At 40.2% G+C, this 24630-nt stretch overlaps 1 protein-coding gene across 1 annotated transcript; it reads left to right on the top strand.

The window, feature by feature from the left end:
* The first annotated feature begins 482 nt into the window (after window positions 1–482).
* LOC138905944 (uncharacterized) lies at window positions 483–1106 on the top strand. Its single transcript, XM_070194458.1, has one exon. The coding sequence runs from the start codon at window positions 483–485 to the stop codon at window positions 1104–1106; it is 624 nt and encodes a 207-aa protein (XP_070050559.1).
* The last annotated feature ends 23524 nt before the right edge of the window (window positions 1107–24630 follow it).

Here is a 24630-nt window from a genome sequence, read left to right as displayed (position 1 = left end):
TGGACTGAAGAATGCCAGAAAGCCTTCGACAAAATCAAGGAGTATTTATCTAAACCACCCGTTTTGGTCACACCAGAACCGGGAAGACCCATGTTGCTTTATTTGTCATGGAGCTTTTGGATGCATTATGGAAAAACATGATGAGACTCGAAGAAAGGAGCAGGCGATATATTATATAAGCAAGAAATTCACACCCTACGAAGCCCGGTACTCTTTGCTGGAACGTACTTGCTGTGCTTTGACATGGACAACTCAGAAGTTGAGGCATTATTTCTGTGCATACACTATATATCTCATATCAAGGATGGACCCGCTAAAATACATATTTCAGAAACCCATGCCTACGGGTAAGCTAGCAAAGTGACAAATATTGCTAAGTGAGTTTAACATCATCTATGTATCTCAAAAGGCGATCAAAAGGCGATCAAAAGGCAGATCATCTGGCAAAAAATCCCGTAGACGGAGAATACGAACCATTGAAAATGTATTTTCCCGATGAGGAGGTGTCGTTTGTGGGAGAAGATATCACCGAAGCATATGATAGTTGGAGAATGTTCTTTGAAGGAGCAGCAAACTTCAAAGGAGTAGGTATTGGAGTTGTCTTGGTATCAAAGACCGGCCAACACTATCTGGTATTCGCAAAACTTAGGTTTCCATGCACCAACAATATGGCGGAGTATGAAGCCTGCATTTTGGGACTCCAATTGGCCATTGACATGAACATTCAGGAGCTTCTAGTAATCGGAGATTTAGACCTTTTGGTGCACCAGGTTCTAGGAGAATGGGCCACAAAGAACACCAAAATATTTCCATATTTGCATTGTGTACAGGAGCTGATCAACAGATTCACAAAGATAGAATTCAAACATGTTCCGAGAATTCAGAAAGAGTTCGCAGATGCATTGGACACTTTATCTTCCATGATACAACACCCAGACAAGAACTTCATCGATCCCATCCCAATAGGAATTCATAAACACCCAGTTTATTGTGCTCATGTTAAAGAAGAGAGTGATGGAAATCTGTGGTTCCACGACATCAAGGAATACTTGGCAAATGGAGAGTATCCAGAGCATGCGACCCATACTCAGAAGTGCAACCCATAAAGCACGCCAACAGGATCAAACCAGAGTAATTCTGAGTTTTTCAATGGCTATCACTCCCACCTTGCAGAAATCACTTAGAGATCATGTCTATGGATTTTATAATCGCGATAATCTGAATAGAAGCACTGCCATAAGATTTCTTAAACTGTGCAATCATTTAGAAACCTTTTCTATAGGTTTAAAACGACACTTCGAACCTGAAACTACCTATACATAATATGGAATCTGCCCGTGTGCATTTGTTGTTATGTGAGGAGGCTAACTTGGGACTTTAATTGTCTTTACATGAAGTCCTATTTGTTTTGAATGTCACCTAGTTTTATCATTTTGAGCAGCCTAAGTAAGTCTAGAACCACCCAAATAGAGGTCCAAAGCCTCATGGACCATAGGCATGGGACGGGTAGTGCACGCATAGGACGCGACCTAAAATTGAATTAGAACGCTCTAAGTAAATAACTTCAACATAGTAATCGGGTAGCAGGAGATGATAGTTTGTGCCTGCTGAATAATATGTGCAACTCCTATCTAAAAGGAGTTGCAAAGTATTATTTATGTTGCACGGCGTGATACTTTGGGCTAAAAAACTTAGGACCCCCCTTTCTTTTATACACTTAGTCATCTAATATAGACCGTTATAGTTGTATCCTTGTAGTCCTTAAGATTTGTACCAATTCTCATTGTGTTATAATGAAACTCTTTGACCTTTTATTCTCTTTGTTTATTTAATCATCTCTCCTAATTAAAATCCACATAGTCTTAAGTTTGGTCGGGACCCACAATTGTGGACCTCGAAGAGTGCCTAACACCTTCTCTTTGAGGTAATTTGAGCCCTTACCCGATCATTGGTGGCGTTGACTAGTCAAACAGAGTTATCTGCATAATAGGTGCCCTAATGCACTTTAAAACCGTTAGGTGGCGACTCTTCTCTTTAACTCTCTATCTTCCATTTAAAAGAGTTGTCACACGTCGAGGCCTGCTTTCGCGTGAAAAGGGGGCGCGACATACATCGCTCTGAAGTTCCATAACCGGCTCAAACGCCTCTCTAACACCTCCACCCGATGGAAATCAATCTAAAACTAGTCAAAAATGTGCAAATCTATCAAAATATACCCCAATGCATACAATTTAGCAATTTATATTGATTCCCAACTCCGCTCGAAAGGTCAACAAAGTCAATCCTTAGGTCCACATGCCCAGATTCCGAAAATTCTCGAAGATAAACATTACCCATAACATTGCGAACTCAAATATATAATTTATTCCTAATTCCATTTCCAAAATCGTGGTCAAAATCCAAAATAACCAATTTCTAGGTTTCTTCAAAAATCCCACTATTACTATAATTTTTCATGTTTAAATCCATATGTGAATCATGTATTTAATTCACAACGGTAGGAATCACTTACCTCATGAAGGATGACAAAAATGGCACTCCAAAATCGCCCCAAGGCCGGCTCCATTGAGAGAAATGAAGTGAAATGAACCAAAACCCGATTTGGCTAACATATACATTCTTCCCAGGTGATCCTCGCATCTGCGAAGCCAATGGCCGCTTCTGCGAAAAGCATTGGAGGCCGCCCCTTTGCACCTGCGGATAAGGTCCCGCTCCTGCGACATCACAGGTGCGACAATCACCCTCGCTTATGCACCCCATTCCGCTTTTGCGCTCCAAGAAGCCGCATATACGCCATCGCAGATGCATAAATATTCTTGCACCTGCGGCCACTGCCCAGCTCGCCCAGAACTACTTTTGCGACCCTCTTGGCAACTTCTGCGGCTCCGCACCTGCGGCCAAAACCTTGCAGGTTCGATTACACCAGATCTGCTGCCACCAAAAATTGTATAAGCCCAAATTCGATTTCAATCCGAAGCAAACAAAAAGCCTCCGAAATCAACATATGAACCTATTGGAACCTTCAAATCCCGATTTTGAGGTCGTTTACTCAAAAGTCAAACCTTGGCCAACTCCTCCAACTTAAAGCTTCTGAATTGCGAATTTTCCTTCCGAAATAACTCCAAACTTCCCGAAATTCAATTTCGACCACACATCAAGTCATAATACATGAAATGAAGCTACTTCAGGCCTCGAATTGCCGAACGACGTGCTAGAGCTCAAAATGACAAGTCGGGTAGTTATAGGGGGATTCTTTTCGAATAATTAGTAATAGTATATTAGTAATAATGATAGCTTCTTGATTTTATTTTTTCTTACATAGTTTAGTAGAATAATTAGTATAGTATTTAGTTGAAGTTTTAGTAGCTTAAAAAAATCAAATAAACATTGAAAACTCAAAAAAAGTAAAAGATTGAACTTTTGCAGATGATGGATCTTCTAGACAGTTTTCTTAAGAGATTACAGTCTATATAAAAACGCAAAAAAATTAAAACATGTAAAATAAAAAAATATATATTTTCATTTTCTTTAGGTAGGGATGATATCCCGTTGGTTTTCTTGTGCCTTGGTTCTTTTACATGGGATAAAATTTAAATCGAGTAATTTTTTTAGAAGTAAATTAGGATTTAGAAATGAAAGGTGAAATAATAATGTGATTTCTAGGCGCCATTGACTTATCTAGTAGTAGTATATTTAGGCTTTCGCATATGAATTACCTTCTCTATATTTTAAAATTTTTGATGATGCCTTGATGAATCGGATAGCATATTTTGTGGCGCATATGGCTAGTTTTGTTCACTTATGTTCACTTTTTCCTTTATAGTTAATATCTCTTAGCTTCGTGATACTTAGTCTGATTTGAGAGTCGGAATGCGACCGTCCTTAATGAGTCATGTGCCATATGTGAAGTGAGTTTTTTGTATAGTCCATGTTATTACATTTGAGTCTAAAACTTACCCAGAGTGTGAGTTGAAGGGAAATCCCAGGTGTTGCTTGGTTTGAAAAGTGATGTTAGGCCTTCTTTGATCTTTTTGAGATTTGTTACTTAACACAAATAAAATTATCCCTAATCATCCATTTTGAGCTTATAGACCTTTATTAGACACTCGCGTTATCTTTTATTCTTAATTGAGCTGTTTTGATCCTTTTACCTCTTAAAGCACTTGAATTGTAAGTGAGCGCTAGAAAGTAGGAGGAAACTTGGGTAATGGTTGAGTGTAAAAAAGGAAGAAAGGTGTATTTGTATCTTAAAGAAAACATCACTAGCGGAGAACACAAAGTACAAGAAAAAAATATTTATAGAAAAAGAAAATAGAAAAATATAGCAAAAGAACTAAGTAAATCTTGTCATTACTAGTGAATGTGAGTTAAAGTAGTTCTTAAAGAAAGAGAAAAAGTTTTTGGGGTAATCTTGCTTGTGATGTTTGAAATTGGGTTGAAGAATGTTGCGCTTAAAGTTGATTATGTGATGTGTTAAAGTTCTTAGGAGGTTTAGCCACTATTATCCATATGTATCCTACTCGTCCCTTAACCCACATTACAACCTTAATAAAGTCCTAATTTATTTTAGACCGAGTCGGCCTACATTAGTAGAGGTTTACATAATGAGCAAGCCTATGGTATCATTTTCATGCATGTGACTTATTTTTGAGAGTGAACGATTTCTTTCATGTGTATAAGTCCTTAAAATATATTTGAGCATTTGATTTGAATGTGTGTACTGTCTACTCTCTTATTTGATGTGAAGGCACATTGTTTCATGATAGATAGGTAACATTATTATACTTCTATGATAATTTGAATGTTCAAACCTTGAACGCATTGTGATATTTAGTTGGTTTCTGAGGCTAGGATTGTTATGAACATGTTATTTCTCTTTTGAGTATTTTGAAGTTTGGCATAAGTAATGGGAAGTGTGTGACGAATGCATATGCTAGAGCTTAACTATTGCTTTAATTGTGGTCATAAGTGTTGTGTACTTTGAATGTGCTACATCGTGAGGTGATTGAATATAAGTAAGTAGTTGATTGACTCGAGGACGAGCAACATTTAAGTGTGGGGTGGTAATATTTGACTATAATTTAAATTTTATGGCATTACTTGCCTTACATTTTGATACAAGAATGATAATTTGTGTGATATTTGAGCTTAATTAAGTTAATTTTATGTGTAGGAACATGTGAATATGAAGTGGAGAGAAAGTTAAACAAAGTGATACGTAGAAGCAACGAAATAGAGCACAAAAGGAAGACAACACAAGACCGCAAGAACAGTGCCTCAACTGGCAGAAGGCCATGAAAAATCTCATCCTTGGACGGCGCAAGGCCAAGCTCAGTGCACCACTAATGGCGCCTCTCATGGAGCGAGGCAGAGAAATAACGGTGCCTCTCATGGTGCCTCGCGTTGACGGGAGCTTCTCCGAGCTAATTTTGCTTCCCTCTCAGTGTTGGACTTGGTTACTTCGGCCTAGACTCTACCCTACCCTATAAATACCACTAAACTCATTTTGAACGGGGTTGAACATATTTTGGAGGCAACGAAAGCTACAAAACACTTTTGGAGCATGAAATCATTGCTTTCTTCTTCTCTATCACTAGTAATTTTAGTTTTATTTGAAATATTATTGTGATTGTTCGTACGAATATGAGTGGCTAAACTCCCCTTATTCTGGGGTTGTGGATAGTTCTTGATTACTGAAGTCATACAATTGTTTTGATCACTTGATTATATCATTGATTTGTTCATTTATACATGTTCTTATTTTACTGCATAGCTAATGTCACGCCCCGACCTTGGGGAGAGCGACCGATGCTCAACCGAGACACCCCAGTCAAAAAAGCCTGCTTGGCGCTTTCTACACGGCCTTACCCATGAATAAGGTGAATATTTATTCCATTAATTAGACGGTGAGAAGATTACATGAACAACACCAATTTCATTACAATTAGAACTTCATTCATGATTTCCCAAATTATTTTACACATTCATAGTCTAGAAGTGGAAGCATATGTTATAAGTACAACATTTCTAGTTTGACTTTCCCAAACCCAAGATACAACCCACACTATGTATATGGAGCCTGTAATGGATACAAAAGAATACTATGCTGGTGCCGGAAATAAGGCCCCAGCTATACCTCAAAACACTATAAACAAGGAACAAAAGATACAAGACCCCGATATGATGTGAGTACCCAAACCTTGCTGAAATTTCTTCCAAAAATTAGCTGTGAACTGTGCCCCTCGATCTGAGATAATATAAACTGGAGTGCCATGCAACCTGACTATTTTCTTGATATACAATTGAGCATAATGTTCTTCTATGTCGATAGCCTTAATAGGTAAGAAGTGTGCTAATTTTGTGAGTCGATCCAAAATCACTCAAATTGAGTAAACTTACGAAGCGTGCGAGGTAGTCCTACCACAAAGTCCATATTTATCATCTCCCATTTCCATATTGGTATTTCTATGTTCTGTGCCAACCCACTAGGCCTTTGGTGTTCGGCCTTCACCTGTTGACAATCGGACATCTTGCCACAAAGTCCGCTACATTCCTCTTCATATCATTTCACCAGTAAACTTCCATAAGATCATGGTACATCTTTGTAGAGCCTGGGTGTACCGAATACCTAGAATTGTGAGCCTCGGTCATGACTCTTTCCTGGAGACCATATACATTTGGAACACATAATTGCCCCTGGTACCTTAGTGTAGCATCATCCATGCCAAGAGAAAAAGTTGTGGTCTTATGTTTATGGATCCCCTCCTTCAACTGTAACAACAACCCATCGTCGTATTGCTTTTTCTTGACTTCCACAACAAGCAATGCTTCAGTCCTATTTTGCACAATCACCCCTCCTTCACTAGATTCCGCAAGACAAACTCCTAAACTAGACAATTAATGAACTTCCTTGGCCAACGGCCTTTGATGTGCCTCTAAGTGAGCCAAACTACCCATGAATTTCCAGCTAAGAGCGTCCGCCACAACATTAGCCTTCCCCGGATGATATAGAATATCGATGTCGTAGTCCTTGAGTAACTCAAGCCATCTTCTCGGCCTCAGAGTCAATTCCTTCTGCTTGAAAATATATTGAGGCTCTTATGGTCCATGAATATATCCACATGGACCCCATACAGATAATGATGCCAAATCTTCAATGCAAAGCGATCACCTTGCTATGTTGGATAGTTCTTCTCATGATTCTTGAGTTGCCTAGAAGCATAAGAGATCACCTTGCCATGTTGCATCAATACACACACAAGTACAATTATTTAAGCATCACAATATACTACAAACCCATATGCACCCTCTGGTAAGGTCAACACCGGTGCCGTAGACAATCTTGATTTCAACTCTTGGAAGCTCTTTTCGCAAGCGTCAGATCACTACAACTTAATCGCCTTATGCGACAATTTAGTCAATGTAGAGGCAAGAGTAGATAACCCCTCCATGAATTTCCTTTAATACCCAGCTAAGCCCAAGAAACTGCGAATCTCTGTTGGAGTTGTAGGTCTAGGCCAATTCTTCACAGTTGCAATTTTCTGAGGATCAACCTTTCCTTCACTGTAGACAACATGACCCAAGAATGTGATAGATTCCAGCCAAAATTCACTCTTTGAAAACTTTGCATACAACTTGTGCTGATACAGAGTCTGCAGAATGGCCCTGAGATGATTGGCATGGTCCTCTTGACTTCGCGAATATACAAGAATTCCATCAATGAACACTATCACAAAGTAGACAAGAAAAAACATGAAGACTCGATTCATAAGATCCATGAAAGTTGATGGGGTATTTATTAGCCCAAAAGACATCACTAGAAATTCAAAGTGCCCATAACGGGTCTTGAAAGTTATTTTCGAAATATCCTGCTCCATGACTTTTAATTGGTTATACCCTGATCTTAAATCAATTTTAGAGAAGTATTTAGCACCTCGCAATTGATCAAACAAGTCATCTATCCTTGGCAGTGGGTACTTATTCTTGATTGTGACCTTGTTGAGCTGCTGATAGTCGATACACATCCTCAGTGACCCATCTTTCTTCCTTACAAAGAGAACCGGTGCGCCCTAAGGAAACACACTCTGACGGATGAAACCATTCTCTAACAAATCCTTCAACTGATCCTTTAGTTCCTTCAATTCTGCCGGTGGCATTCTGTAGGGCAGAGTGGATTTAGGCTATGTGCCTGGCTTCACATCAATCCCAAAATCAATCGTCCTGTCTGATGGGATCCTAGGGAGCTCATCAGGAAGGACCTCCGAAAATTCATTCACAGCTGGCACTGACTCAAGTGTAGGTGCCTCAACATCGGTGTTCGTCACTCAGACCAAATGGAAAATACATCCCTTATTGATCATTTTTGATTCCTTAAGGTAAGAAATAAATCTACCCTTTGGCACCACATTATTCCACTTTCATTCAATAACTGGCTTATCTGGAAATTCAAACCTAGAGGTCCTAGTTCGGCAACCAAACTTGGGCAAACATGAATAAAGCCAGTCCATCCCCATTATTACATCAAAATCAACCATCTCTAATTCAATGGGATAGGCCATGGTGTCCCGACCATGCGCCGTGACAACACAATCCCTATAAACGCGTGTGGCCATAATAGACTCACCAACTAGAGTAGATACAGAGAATGACTCATGAAGCTGTTCTGTTTCTATCCCAAATTCCATAGCAACGTAGGGAGTGACATATGACAAAGTGGAACCGGGATCCATAAGAGCATATACATCATGAGATTGGACAGTCAACATACCTGTGATAACATCTGGAGAAGCCTCTGTACTCTGGTGACCCCTCATAGCATAGAAACAGTTGGGTCCTCCCAAACTCTATGCACCACCCCTCGTTGCACCACGCCCTGCGGGTGCTGGAGTGTCTCGAGCTGGAGGAGGTGTTGCAAATGAAGTAGATGTATAACTAGTTGGTTGTGTCGTACCTCTACCGACACTCTAGCGGGATGAACGACAATCCCACTGAACGTGACACCTAATACCACACTCGTAGCATATGGGTAGGTCCATGTAGTAGACCCCTAAATGCATCTTCTCACACCTAGGGCATGGGGGCCTCCGGTACTACTGGAATCTCCCACTAGACCGACCATGTTGGTAGGATCCCATGTTGCCCTGACTGGCCCTAAAACGGCTCCACTACTGCTGACCGGGACTCATTGGTTGTGCACTGACTAAAGACTGAGAAAAGGACTGGGATGGCCCTGATGACCCTCTCCTAAATGCTGACCTAACACCACCACCACCGAAAGAACCACCAAAGTTGCCCGCGGACCGGGCCTTATTACAACCCTTTTGCTCCATTCTATTCTTCAATTTATGGGTCTCTATGGCTTGATAAAATACCACCATCTTCCCATAGTTCATATCTGAATTCAAGGCAGTTGTAGCGGCCTCGTTAATAATCAAGGGGCTGAGGTGCTGCACAAACCGTGGCACTCTATCCTCTATAGTGGGCAACATGTAAGTGGAATACTTGGACAGGTGCGGGAATCTCATATAGTACTCTCACACATTCATACTACCTTGTTTCAGGCTCTCAAACTCAGCGGCATGGGATGTCTTAGTCTCGGCAGGCAAGAATGATCAATGAAGGCATGGGAAAACTCACTCCACCTTGCCGGTGGGCTCCCCTCCTCACGAGACTCCTCCCGCAGCTCAAATTAAGAATATGCCACCTATTTTAGGTGGTAGGAGGCCAACTTCATTGCCTCCGTCTCAATAGCATGCATAACTCGGAGAGTCTTGTGCATCTCATCAATAAAGTCTTAGGGTCCTCCTCACGATTAGTACCCAAAAACACTGGAGGATCTAACCGAAGAAACTTGTTCACTCTGGAACTAGCAGAATCCCCTTGGTGGCTGGAAGATATAGGTGCAACATTCGATCTCTAGGCTTGGGAGGCCACTATCTGAGCCAACATCTATATGGCTCCCCTAAGGTCCCCATCAGAAACACCGAGACCAGAAGTTGAGGCTGGAGGTAGAACTAGAATATCAGTCGGAGGAAGAATCGTCCCACCCTCAGCAGGTGTAGGAATGTGTGCAGTCTGAGCAGGAGTAGTAAAATCTGGTGAGGGAATACCCTCACCCCTCGGGTGCTCACCTGCATCATCAGGTATAGAATCAACTGCCACTCCTAGGGTGACATTGCTCCTTAGCCAGTTCTTGGCTTCTTCTTAGGCACCATATACTGAAAATTAGAGTAATGCACGAGTTAAAAGAGGAACGATCTTACAATTAGTTCTATCTCACGACCTAGAACATTAAAGAAAGGTTCCATTCCTAAATACCCAAGTAGCCTCCTAATTATAGATGTGGTCGACAACACACCGATAAGAAGGACTCTACTAGGCACGGCTCCGAGACATCCCAGGACACTTTAAAACCTTAGGCTCTGATACCAAGCTTGTCATGCCCCGATCTAGGGGAGCGAGATCGGCGCTCAACCGAGATAACCCAGTCAAGCAAGCCTACTTGGTGCTTTCTACTCGGCCTTGCCCATGAATAAGGTGAAGATGTATTCCATTAATTAGACGATGAGAATATTACATGAACAACGCCAATTTCATTACCATTAGAACTTCATTCAAAATTTCCCAAAATATTTTGCACATTCATAGTCTAGAAGTGGAAGCATATGTTATAAGTACAACATTTCTAGTTTGACTTTCCCTAAACCAAGATACAAGCCACACTATTTCTACGGAGCCTCCAATGGATACAAAAGAGTAATATGCTGGTGTCGGGGCCGGGACCGGCTATAGCTAAAAACTGTATACACAAGGAACAAAAGATACAAGACCCCGATATGCAGTGGGGCTCACCAAGTCAGCTGAGAAGAAGGTGTACCGCTATCATTGATCGATGTCGCCTACTATGGAACCACCTGCATCCATTAAAAGGGACGTTAGCACATATGGAAAAGTACTAGTATGTAAGACTAAACACCCTCCCAATAGAACGGGTAACAGTACAATGAGAAAGAAACATGGAATCAATAAGAGCCTCAAACAATTTTGAAGTGTCAAGTTAAGAGAAAAATAAGGTTTCAAGCAAATATCAATATTTTTAGGTTAGGAGATCTTTATTACCGATACACCACCGTGTTTTAGCACAGAGTCCAATCTTGGCCCGATCGGCTAATCCATCTCACCCAATGACATCCAATCACAACATCACCATGTGTGCAGCATGGCGTCCGATCTCGGCCCGATCGTCTAAGCTTTCTCACCACAATTTCGTGTGGGTCGACATCACTTTCCCCTAGCAAACATCTCATCCCATTTAAGAGGAAAAATCTCAACACATCAACCTTATCCCATTTAAGGCGAATAATTTTAACACATCAATACGGGGATTTTACCCCTCAATCACTCCTACACCAGCATGTGTAGTTTCGGTGTTAGGTTATTTCAAGCTACCCTTCCTCGGTGACTAAACGATACTCCCAAAATATTTATTATAAAAAGGAGTTACAGTTTATTTCATAGTCTTTCACACAACCTCTTCATGTCATTTGCACTATTGGCCACATGTGTAGTTTTCACTCTTTACACGATGGCCCTATTTGATATTACATATTCACTTCTTTCACTTTCAGGCATCATCATAGGTTATCAACAATAAGAGCATAGGAGTCTTAAGCACATTGAGGTTTCTTTCCAAAATTAAACATAATAAACTTGCATTTGAAGAATGAATTGAATTCATAGCATTTTGATACATAAGCCATGCTTGAATACATTCCCGAAGGAGAGTATAATATGATAGGAGCAATTGAAACACATTTTGAGCATGTAATTTTTTACACAATGCTTATTTGGAATAGCTGAATATATTAGGAATGACTCGGAACATGGAAATTAGGAACTTGAGCCAATCATACTTGAATCTTACAAGAACGCCAAGAAATTCGATTCTACAAGAGAAGTTTAGCCAACATACCTTGTTTGAGCTTTCCTTAATTTACTACAACGCTCCGAAACTCCTAGCGACTTCAATCTAATTAGATACATGACAAAAATAAATCATAATTAGGGAATGGTTTATGGGTTTAGCCCATTTAGGTATTTTATCAAGCACTAGGTGTGCAAATTTGACAGCAAGGTACTAGTGTAAGATTTACTTCAATCTACACCCATATCAACCAATAATTCATCCCGGATAATTCAAAAACCTCCAAGACCCCTCTATCGAAACATGCATGCCATATCTTCTACTCCCCGACCTACGTAGACCCGAAACAAACTTGCATGGGTGATGTAGGACAAGAACTTACCCGAATAGTTGATGGCCTAGAGAGTGATTCCCTTGAATCATCAAGATTGGGGCAAGAATTGGTGAGTGAAGTACTTGGGGATTCCTACTCTCTCTCTAAAGCACTCCCCTATCTCTAAAATAGCCGTTTAAACCACCTAAAATAGCCGCAAAGTCATTTTATAAGAAATGGGGTCGGGTTATAAAATCACAAAATGGACCCTCTGAACTCAACTCTGTGGTCGCATAGTGGACCGCAGAACAAGTATGCAGCCCGCGAAGTGGACTACAAAAATGGTCCCAACTGGGTTGGCCTAGTCAAGTCAGCGGTCGTTATGCGGCCCACAGAACAGTTATGCGATCGCATAACGCACCACAAAATCTCCCTCTGATATTCTTCATGATGAATCTGTGACAAATGTGTTGCCCGCGAAATGATTATACGGCCGCATAATGGACCGCAAAATGACCTTAAAAAATTAGCTTTGGTCATGTTGCATTCTGCGGCTGATCTGCGGTCCGCGATGTGATTCTGCGGTTGCATAGTGGACCGTAGAAATGCCATCTTATGCAAACATTATTCCTCCAACTCCCCAATGCATTTCACAACCCTAATGCATTGTACATTAGCCTACCTCAGCACCACGAAATCCCAGGCTCTAGACAAAATTTTATGGGGCCTTACAGCTAATAGTAGAATACTATCTACAGATCTAAAGTTGAACTCAAACGTCGTAACTCTAAATTGAATATATGATTAAATAGTATAAGTTCTTGAATTCAGGCATTGGAGAATAGATTCGTGATTAGGATAAACATATGATAATTGCCTTTCTTGATTATTGTTGCAGGGGTTACACATGCATTCTAATCGATTCTGATTCTACAGACATATAAGTATTAGGTCTGTTTGAATAGGCGAGCGGGGTGTCAAAATGACATTGTGAGAAATATAAACCCTTCTAATCAATAAAGGCAATTAGATCAAGTAGTCAAATCAACCAGAAAAACTCAACAAGATTAACATTAATCCCATAATCCACTATAAAAAAAATAAAATTAGATACGAACGTCATAGATAATCTATCGCTAAATCACTCGTAGCTAATAGAATTTCTTGATAATCAGTCACTAATCCATCGCTAAATAGAATTAGCGATGAATATTTTTGTTTAGCTACAGAAATTGTCTGTTGATAATTCATTGTTTTTAGTGGTGACCTCGAAATATCCATGTCTTATTGATCTTGCTCTAAAGTTGTTTGTGCTCTTTGCTTGTACTCTTGTTTTCTCTTTTAATTGTTAATATTTGTAGTAGTTATAGCTAATCAAAAATTCCAACCACTACTCAAAAAATCACTTGAACGAACAATTCGTAAAAAGTTTAATTTAGTTAATATTTAATTACAAGTCCTCGTGAGAATGATACTTTATTTATCACTTTATCATTTATCAACCTCGTATACTTGTGTGTGAGTTTGGCCCCAACACAAATTTAGGGCTAGTTGGAAGTTCGGATAGTTGGAGACTTTTTCCTTAAAAGAATCATCCAAGGTAAATAAAAAGGTATAAAGATATATATAGAGGAGGTCTAGACCAATTCTCTACAAATCAAACTTGGGAGACATAACCTTAGTTTTAGTTGGTAATGCTGGGTGAATAATAATTTGATGAGAAAGGTATTCTTGAAATTTGGTGGTAATAATAATGGGAGAAGTTTATTTGAATGTGACGATCCGACCGGTCATTTTATATAATTACGCCTCATTTCCCCTTTTGATGCTTCGCACATATATTTTTATAGTTTTATTACTTATGGGGTTGATTAGTTTCGTTCCGGGAAGATTTCTGATTGATTTGGACCCTTTGATTCTTGACTTAGGAGCTTAAGTTAGAAATATTGACTCAACATTGACTTTTGTAAAGACAACCCCGGAACGGCATTTTGATGGCTCTGATATCTTCGTATTGTGATTTTGAACTTAGGCATATGTCCGGCATCAAATACGAAAATTCGTATGTTGATTTGTGTTGTTTTGCTGTAATTTGGTAATTTGAAGTTGAAAAGTTTGACCGTAGGTTGAATTTTAGCTATCGGGATCGTAAATTTGTTTTTGCACTTGGAATTAGGTCTCTATGCTATTTAGAACTTGTCTGCAAATTTTGGTATTGTTTGGAGTTGATTTGATAGGATTCAGACGTTTAGTTGCAATTCTAGAGATTCTTGAAATGTACTTTGAAATTCATGCGTTTTGATGTCCAATTCATAGTTCTAGATGTTATTTTTGTGTTTTGATCGCGCGAGCTAGTTTGTATGATGTTGTTAGACTTGTGTAGATGTTTGGTTTGGAGCCCCAAAGGTTCGGATGTGTTTCATACATGTTTCAAATTGTTTTGGACTGAAAAACAGGATCTGGTGTGCTGAAGCCTCTGGTGTTGCTTTTATGAACACCAGGATAGCAATTGCAAGCTTAGCAGGGAGGCCTCAGGTATCACAGTTGCGACACCATGCTCACAATTGCGAAGTAGCTTAGATAGATGGGTAGTTCGCATTTGCGACAAAATAGTTGCATTTGCGATGAGGACACGCTTCGCAAATGCGAAGCCAATGAACCCTCGCAATTGCAAACCCATGTCGCAATTGTGACATCTGCATCAGATCAAAAGGGTTGGGAGTCAGGATTTTTCAACATATTCTCTCATTTTACAACCCTAGACTCGGTAGGAGGCGACTTGGAGAGGGATTTTCATCTACAAACATTGGGTAAGTGATTCTAATCAATTTTCAACTATATTTTATCAATATATCTTACATTTAATATCAAAATCATGTGAATCAAAGAGGAAAAATTAGGAAATTTTGTCAAGTTTTTGAAAAATAAGAATTTGAGTTTTGAGAGTCGATTTGGACTCGGATTTTGAAACTAATCATATATATGGACTCGTGGGGTTATGGGTAGTCGAAATCTACCCTTGGACCTAGGTTTGGACCGGGAGAGCCTCGAGTTGACTTATGTTGACTTTTTGGAAAAAGTGTAAAGATCATAACTTTATCTATCGTAATTGTTTTCCCTTGCATTGATTGATGATACTAAGTCAAGTTTCGTTAGATCTGAGCCGCATGGAGGTGAATTTTAGGGGAAAGGCTAATTCCGAGAGTTGAGTTGGCCTAGTTGAGGTAAGTATCTTGCCTAACTTTGTGTAGGGGAAACTATCCCTTAGGATTTGGGATTGATTATATTATTTGTGCTATGTGAAAGTCGTGTATTGAAGGTGATGAGTGGGTACTCGGGGTTATACATGGTATGTGACCGGTTTAGGCTACTTAGACTATTTCCATGCTTTAATTGAATTGTCATATCATGTTTTAAATTCACATAGTCAATCTATTGTTACTTGTGTTAGTCTATCCTTACGTGCCTTAAATGACTTTGTTAACACTTGTTCTACATCTTACTTGATATTTTGCTCTTATGCTTTTGTTGAAGTTGTTGCCTCTTTCATTGTTACATGTTATCTCTTCCATTATCGATTTATCATTATTTGAAGTCATTGTTACATGTTATCTCTTCCATTATTGGCTTATTTTTATTTAAAGTCATTGTTATATGCTATCTCTTCCATTGTTGATTATACTTATTTGAATTCATCATTATATGGTATCTCTTCCATTGCGGATTATTCTTATTTAATATCGCGGTTACACATTATCTCTCTCATTGTTGAGTTATTGGTGTTGAAGTTGTGAAAGCCGTTATCACATCGAGACGAAGTTGTTAATTGTTGAGATATCCTTCTTGTTGAGAAGTTTTACATTCATTGTTATTGTTGATGTTCTTGTATACATTGTGGTTGAGCCATGGTCTATTGCTTTAGAAACATTGACATTGTTGATTATTGGCATGTTGTGGCTTCCTTTATGTTATCTCTATGCTTACAATTCCAGCATTAGTCTATGTTATTAACTTTTTTCGTATCAGTTATTTCTCTGCCTTCCATTACTTCTTGTTATTATGTTTTCATTATGTTTGTTATGTCTTAGTAGGTGTCTTGACCTGGCCTCATCACTACTCTACGGAGGTTAGGCTTGATACTTACTGGGTACCATTGTGGTGTATTCATATTATGCTTCTGCACATCATTTTGTGCAGATCTAGGTACGTCTGCTCGTGATGGACGTTAGTGTTCGATTGTAGCTTTATACCGGAGACTTCAAGGTATACATGCTTGACGTTCGCAGGCCTCGGAGTCACCTTTCGTTATCCTTATAGTATTGTTGTTTCCTTTATTAGACATTGTTGTAGTAGGTGTTTTGGAACATTCTGTAGAAGCTTATGACTCAGTCTCACCGGGTTTTGGGAGCATTGTAGTTGTGTTTCAGTTATCGAGATATTTATGAGAATTGTTAATTTATATCATGTCTTAGATTTTATTTGTCATAATCTCTCATTATTAGGCTTACCTAGTCTTAGAGATTAGGTGCCATCACGACATCCTAAGGAGGGGGAAATTGGGGTCGTGACAAGTTGGTATTAGATCTCTAGGTGTTACAAATCATAAGCAGGTTTATTAGAGTCTCGCAGATCGATACTGATATGTCTGTACTTATCTTCGAGAGGCTACAGATTTGTTAGGAAAACTCTACTTCTTTGATTCCTTATCGTACGAATTAGTTGACTTCGAACACTAAATCTTTGACTTTCTATTCTCTCACTGATGGTGAGGATACGCACTGCTAGATCTGATGATCAGATACTTGTGCCTCCTGCTTGAGCCGCGAGAGGTCAGGGTCGGGGCAGAGGCCGAGGAGGGGCACGTGGTGCAGCTAGAGCACCTGCCTCAGTTGTGACACAGGATCCACCAATAGCTCCAGTTGGGGGACACGCACCCGAGGCACTTGTTGCCGTCCCTGCACTTCAGGAGACCCTCGCATAGTTATTGAGCATGTTCGGTACCTTGCACCGAACATGCTGGGGTTGATTCCACTTGCACCAACAACATCTCAAGCTGGGGGAGGATCCCAGACTCCCGTGGCCTGTACTCTAGAGCAGCAGGCCCATATTGATCAGGACCCAGAGGTCATGCCATCACAGCCTGAGGTTAGGGCAGAGGCATCTAAGGAGGAGCAGTATAGACTTGAGAGGTTTAAGAAGTATCATCCTACTTTCAGTACCTTAGCTTCAGAGGATGCACATGATTTTCTAGAGAAGTGCCACTGTATTCTCCGCACCATGGGTATTGTGGAGACGAGTGGAGTTGCTTTCACTAGATTCCATCTATCAGGAGCAACATATCAGTGGTGGCGGGTTTACGAGGAGGGTAGCCTAGCCGATGCAACTTCAGTTACATGGACTCAATTTTCAGAGATGTTCTTAAGAGAGTTTGTTCCTAGACCCTTCGAGATACATGGTGCACAGAGTTTGAGCAGCTGTGCTAGGGTACTATGTCAGTGTCAGAGTATGCTGTCAGATTCAGTGATTTGTCAAGACATGCACCTACTTGGTTTCTATAGTTAGGGAGCGAGTCCGCCAATTCATTGAGGGGCCCAACTGAATTCCCATAACCGCAGAAAATACAAACCTCAAGTTGTGGTCTAAACCGCCATAACTCTTTCGGAATCCGCTTACACATAACAAGGCCATAGGAATCGAATATCTCCCAAATCCAGCAAATTATGGTGGTTGTCAAGCCCGCGTGTACAACCACAAACCACCTGTAAAACATAACATGCCGAAGGAACTTATCATTACCACAATCACGCTAATTCAGACCATTACTAACCGACCCAACTTCTTCTAATTTACTCTTGACTTGCCTTAGAAATAATAATAGCTCCATTCAAAAATAGAACGAACTCGATCAGCACTCATCCTGAGTGACCCGAATCACGAGGCCACATCACCTCAATACCCATGAGCCATCTCACACCCACATCGCCTCAAAGTTGATTCCTCCTATTTCTCCAATACTACACCACAAACCCGATGATAACATAGAACACTCCAGGTCCCTTTCATAACCCACTACAAAAACTTGATCCTTAACCATAAAACACACACGAAATTCTTAGGTGCTACACTTAAATTCTTGAACCCACTAGAACCATTGTTGAGAGTCACCCATTCTGACCTGGTCCCGAATATAATCAAACTCCAACACTCTGTTAGCACATGAACACTCTCAAAGAAGCAACCGGATGAATTATTTTCCTCACACATCACATCAACAAGAAGCATAAACTTTGAGTCTTCCCAAAACTTGCACATGAATCGTTAAGGAAATATATAACACACATTCATCAAGTTCTTTGCTCGAATTACCCCTGATGTTTTCTTTTCTTAGTCATAAATAATCCACCAATGCACCGATAACCAAAAACTGCACAAGCAGACAACAACGTGATCCAATCGTAGATGATGAGCTCCCCTATTTAGCTTTAAACTACCATCACATAAATGTAGAACCCACAATGATTCCTCCTTCTCAATTATCATGATCTCGCACCGTCAACCCGCCAAATTTCTTGTGGTCTCTTGTAAAACCTTTCATGAACATTCCAAATTATCAGCCACAATCGCGTACTCGACCTTCTGTCGGGTAGTAAGTAGAACTCTTCATAGAAACTTCATCAAAATCGCGCAACCGCTAACCTGCTCACGGGAGATAACCCACCGGTGCAATTCCATATCGACATCTTCCAACGACACTGCACTGGGTACAACTACCACGAAATCAGTAAACCCTACTGAGCCCATGCTCGTCCACCAGTTGTACAAGTCTGTTCATTCCCCATTAATATCAACTGCAAGTCTGACAATACATTCCAAACTCGAAGTCACGTCATATCCCATAACAATAATCAAGCCCTTACACCCCTAAACACTCCAAGCAAATTCTTTCCATCATATTCAACCTTTCTCAACACAGTAGCCACCATTCCTAATAAAATTCGTAGACTTATTCACTTTCCACCATGATTCCCAAATCGCTCTAAACTTTCTCAAGGCATGTGGCTATCTTGCCACATAATCCATATGCTACTCTGCCACACCACTTTGGTTAAACCATTTCCTATAAGCAACTTCTCGACCTCTGCTTTTCATACTTGACCTGCTAGTAATTCAACCACCGCAAGAAACCTCCCGCCATGTCCTTCCTCATCCTTTGCTGCCCAAATGCTGCCTCAATTCAAAACCTATCTCTGTAGCACCTGAAATAATAAATTGCTACCAACTCTAAGCGTCCTCGAAGATCATCTTTCTAGAGCCATCAGCATTAGAAACACAGATTCGATTCTAAAACTACTACACACTGCTATCTCCGATAACCGCTTCTTAGACATTATTTCACCACACCCTCCCCAAGGACAAATCAAAGAAGACCATAAAACAAGCAAACCTGAATATGTTCAAACAAGGACGATGACACCACCTCATAGTTGAGAATTCCACCACGCTCGAAAATATTAAGTCTCGTTACTCCATTAACCAAGGCCTGAACATCCATAGTCTGATTGTCTTTCCTCCGCTGCAATTAAATGTCAAACCTCTAAAACATAAACTGAGAAGTCCTTCTTTTGAGTCATTCACTACCGCGACCCATAAATGGGAAACTTACCATTCACCACAACAAAGCACGATAAAAATGCACGGATATCATAATAGTTTGTGCATTGTAACAACCCGATAGGTCGTTCTGAGCTCTAGCACGTCATTCAGCAGTTTGAGACCCTGAGCAGCTTCACATCATGTATTATGACTTGTACGCGTGGTCGGAATTTAATTTCGGGAAGTTCAGAGATGATTTGGAAAGAAAAATAATATCTAATTTCGGAAGTTTTAATTTGGAGGAATTGACTATAGGGTGATTTTTGAGTAAACGACCTCAAAATCAGGACTTGAAGGTTCCAACAGGTTTGTATGATGATTTTGGACTTGAAAATATGTTCGGATTGGGTTTTGGATGACCCAGGAATGTTTTGGCGCCTATTATAGAAGTTGGCATTTTGGAAGGATTTCATAAATTTGGGTTGGAGTGCATTTTATGCTATTGATGTCCGTTGGGATTTCTGAGTCTGGGAATAGCTCCGTATGGTGATTCTGGTATTGGGAGCGCGTATGGATGTGGATTTGGAGGTCCGTAGGTCATTTGGCTAAAGTTGGAACTTTGAAAGGTTTTTTGAGAAGTTTGACCATAAGTGGACTTTTTGATACTGGGGTCGGATTTCGATTCCGAAAGTTAGAGTAGGTTGTAATGTCAATTATAACTTGTGTGCAAAATTTGGTGTCAATACGAGTAGTCTAAGTATGTTTCGGCGCATTTTGAGTGAATAGAAGAACTTGAAGTTCATAAGTTTGATTCAATTGGTTTTGGGGTATGATTCTTAGTTTTAATGTTGTTTCGGGCATTCCAAGAGTTCGAGCGAGTCCTCTATATGATTCTAAACTTGTTGGTATGTTCAGGAGGGGCCCCGAGGGCCCTGAGTGTCAATCAGACGAGGCTCGGACCAAGTCGGAAGCTTGGAGTAACAGATGAAGCTCCCAGATCTGTCATAATCGCACCAGCGCACTTGAGAAGCGAGAAATAGAGGGCAGCCCATAATCCGCAGATGCGGAAGATTTGAGACTTAGGCCATTTTTATCATATTTTCATTCACTCTTGGGCGATTTGAGAGCTTTCAAGGAGGGGATTTCGACCTAGCTTTGTGAGGTAAGTAATTTCTACTTAATGTAAGTTTAATACATATATTATGGGTAGATTTTAACATGAAAATTGGTAGAAATTGGTATTTTTTGATTTGACCACGAATTTGGATATGGAATTAGAAATAAATTATATAGTTGAGTTCGTGAGGTTATGAGTAATAGTTATCTTCAAAAAATTTTGGAATGCGGGCACGTGGGCCCGAGGGTTGCTTTATTGATTTTTCGAGCGGAGTTGAAAATTATTATAAGTTGATTAATTATAAGTATTATAGTACATTTTGACTGGGTTGCATCTTAATTGACTAGTTTGGAGAGACAAGCACCGGTTTGAGGTGTTAGTGAGGCTTTGGAGCCGGTTATGGAATTTCGGAGTGAGGTAAGTCTCCTTCATAACTCTGTGAGGGGGAAATGACCCCCTAGGTGTTGTAATTGATATTTTCTACTTGTTGCGGGAGCTACGTACGCACGAGGTGACGAGAGTCCTTACGTAGCTATATTCATGTTATTGTCCGGGTAGACTCAGGTTCATGCCATGCTATAACGGTACTATTTGAGTTGTCTCTTGCCTATTAGGTTCCTTATTACATGTTAAAATTTGAGACTAGACTTGTGTAGAGCGGTAGACTCATTATTGTAGTGATCGGATGAACTTTATGACTTTCCACAGAATAATTGTACTCCTCGGCAATATATATAATATATGTATCTATGCTTATATACCAGATTATGATGGGATCGGGCCGTACACCTCGACATTTCTGTAAAAATCCTTCTGGGGAATCGTACGTATTAATTGTACAAAGGACCAGTGTATCTGGGAGTTTTCCTGATTTGAATTATGGCGACCCATTTGGTGAGGTTCATTATATATATATATATATATATATATATATATATATATATATATATATGTGTGTGTGTGTGTGTGTGTGTGCGCGCGCGTGTTTGTGTACTCCAGGGGAAGAGGTGACTGCTAATTGAGAGTTGAGTTTATGGTTGAGAGGAAGAATGTACCATATATTTATATTTGTTTAATTTGCATATTTATTCTTCCCCATATCTGTTTTACTTCTTACTGTATTTGCCTTATTGGACCACTAGTAAGCGTCGATGTCGACCCCTCGTCACTACTTCTCTGGGGTTAGGCTAGATACTTATTGGGTACACGTTGCTTACGTATGCATACTACACTTGCTGCACATTTTTGTGGAGATACATATATGTCTAGAGGCCATGTGAGAGCAGAGGTGTGTATACATGCGGGGACCTAGGTGAGCTGCATTCCACTTGTCGACCCGCAGCCAGCAGAGTCTCCTTCAGAGTATTTACATTTTTCCTGTCCAATTTGTATTCCGGACAGCTGCTGTATTTTATTTTATATTCCTAGTTAATGCTCATGTGCTTGTGACACCGGGTTTGGGATGATTATGGGTTGTTCTGTATTGAATTTGTTAAAAGTATTATTATTTACTCTGTAAATACCCATTCTTTACTATTTAAATTGAAGGAAAAATATGATTTCAAAAAAAATAAAATGAGAACCCAATTAAGTAATTATTGTTGGCTTGCATGACAGTGGAATCCGGCGCCATCACGACCATTATGGATTTTGGGTCGTGACAGCTTGGTATCAGAGCATTAGGTTCACTTGGGTCTCATGAGTCATGGGCAAGTCTAGTAGAGTCTTGCAGATCGATACGGAGACATCTATACTTATCTTGAAGAGGCTACATGGCTATTAGGAGTACTTCTCATCTTGATTCCTTATCGTGCGATTTGTTTCCTTTGAAGCTTATACCTTTATTTCCTTCCTACTCAATCTTATCTGACGTAAAGTGCTTGTTATCAATTGGGAATCAAGGAATTGTAATGGTACTGCGGATGTGGTGCAGGATGTTTCTCACTGCTATTTGATCGGGCTATTGTTGTCGCCTTGCAGAAGGATGTTCTGTCATTTCAGTTCAGTAATCGGTATTGTTTATGGTTTATAAGTGGGGCACTGATTGTTATGATGATTTGTGCATTGCAATCACACAGTGTTGGTGTAATGGTAGGGTGCTCATGTATGGGTCGTGGCAGAGAGTGACTTGAAAGGAGGATTTCTCAATTCACGGCTTAGAGGTTCAGCATTTAAATTCCAGCGGAGGGAAGGCAATCAGACTATGGATGTTCAGGTCTTGCTTGATGAAATGACGAGACTTGGTATTTTCTAGCGAGGTGAAATTCTCAATTGTGATGCAGCATTGTCGTCTTTGTTAAAACATTACGGTTCGCTGGTGTTATGGTCTTCTTTGATTTTTGGCCTTCAGGGCAGGGTGTTGCGAAATGATGCCTGAGGAGTGGTTTAAAAATGGAATTGGTGTTTCTAATCTTGATGGCTCAAGAAAGATTCTCTTCTAGGAGGTTTAGAGTTGGTAGCGACTCATTTGTACAGGTGCTACAGGTATGGATTTGATTTGGGGCAATATTCGTGCAGCGAAGTATGAGGAAGGGCATGGCGAGAGGTGTTTTGCGGTGGTTGAATTGCTATAAGGTCAAGAATGAAAATCAGAAGTCGAGGATTTGCTTAAAGGAGAGGGTTTAACCAAAGTGGGAGAGTGGTAGAGTAGCATATGGGTTCTGTGGTAGGATAGCCACACACTTTGAGGAAAGTTTATAGTAATTTGGGGATTCATGATGGGCAATGTCTAGGTTTACAGATTTTATTTGGATGCAACATGATTCGAGTTTGGGATGTATTGTTTCACTTTCAGCTGATGTCAATGGGAGAGAAGGAATCTCGGTGGGTCCCAAGGTTATGTAATTGTAGCTTCAAGCTAAGTGGGAGAGCCCCACCGTTTATAATTGGATTGCGTGGTTGTCTATTCGTGTGGTTTCTGGTTATCGGTGTATTGGTGGGTTATTACGACTAAGGAAAGAAAGCATCAGTGGTAATTTGAGCAAAGGATTGGAGGAATGTGTGATAAATTTGGCCTTATCAGTTCATGTCCAGGTTTTGGTAAGACTCAGAGTCTATGCTTCGTGTGGATGCGATGTATAAGGAAAGGAATTCAAATGGTTGCTTCTTCGAGAGGGTGTTCATGTGCTAGCAGAGCCTTGGAGTTTGATTATATTCGGGGACAAGCCAGAGTGGGTGACTCTCAACAATGGTCCTAGTAGGTTCAAAAAAAAATTATTAAAAGTGCGGTGCCTAAGTATTTCAAGCCAGTAGTATGGTGAAGTATTTGAGCTTTTGCAGTGGATTATAAAAGGTGGCTTGGAGTGTTATACATTATCGTCAGTCTACGGTGTGGCATTTGAGGAATGGGAGAAAATAACCTCTAATTCATAAAGGGATTTTTAGAATGGGTGTACCAATTAAAGATGTAAATATGCGCATAAGGAGGGTATGTGATGGTTCGTGGGTTTTGGAGACAACGTGGTCTCGTGAAATAAGGTCACTCAGGATGAGTGCGTATTTGGATTCATGATGTTTTGAATGGAGCTATCATTATTTCTAGGGCAAGTCCCGAGTAAATTAGAAGAAGTGGCTCGGTTGGCAATGGTTGAATCAGCACGGTTATGGCAGTGGCGAGTCTCTCCAGCGTGAAGTTATACATGTAGTTTGTAGTTGTACACTTGGGCTTGAGCGCCACCACAACTT

The sequence above is a fragment of the Nicotiana tomentosiformis genome, chromosome 2 (genome assembly GCF_000390325.3).
Source record: "Nicotiana tomentosiformis chromosome 2, ASM39032v3, whole genome shotgun sequence".
NCBI classification, from domain to species: domain Eukaryota; kingdom Viridiplantae; phylum Streptophyta; class Magnoliopsida; order Solanales; family Solanaceae; genus Nicotiana; species Nicotiana tomentosiformis.
This window is presented reverse-complemented; position numbering and strand designations above follow the sequence as displayed.

Excerpts from the sequence above, each read along its gene's own strand:
- LOC138905944 (XM_070194458.1), top strand. The coding sequence starts at position 483 with ATGTATTTTCCCGATGAGGAGGTGTCGTTTGTGGGAGAAGATATCACC.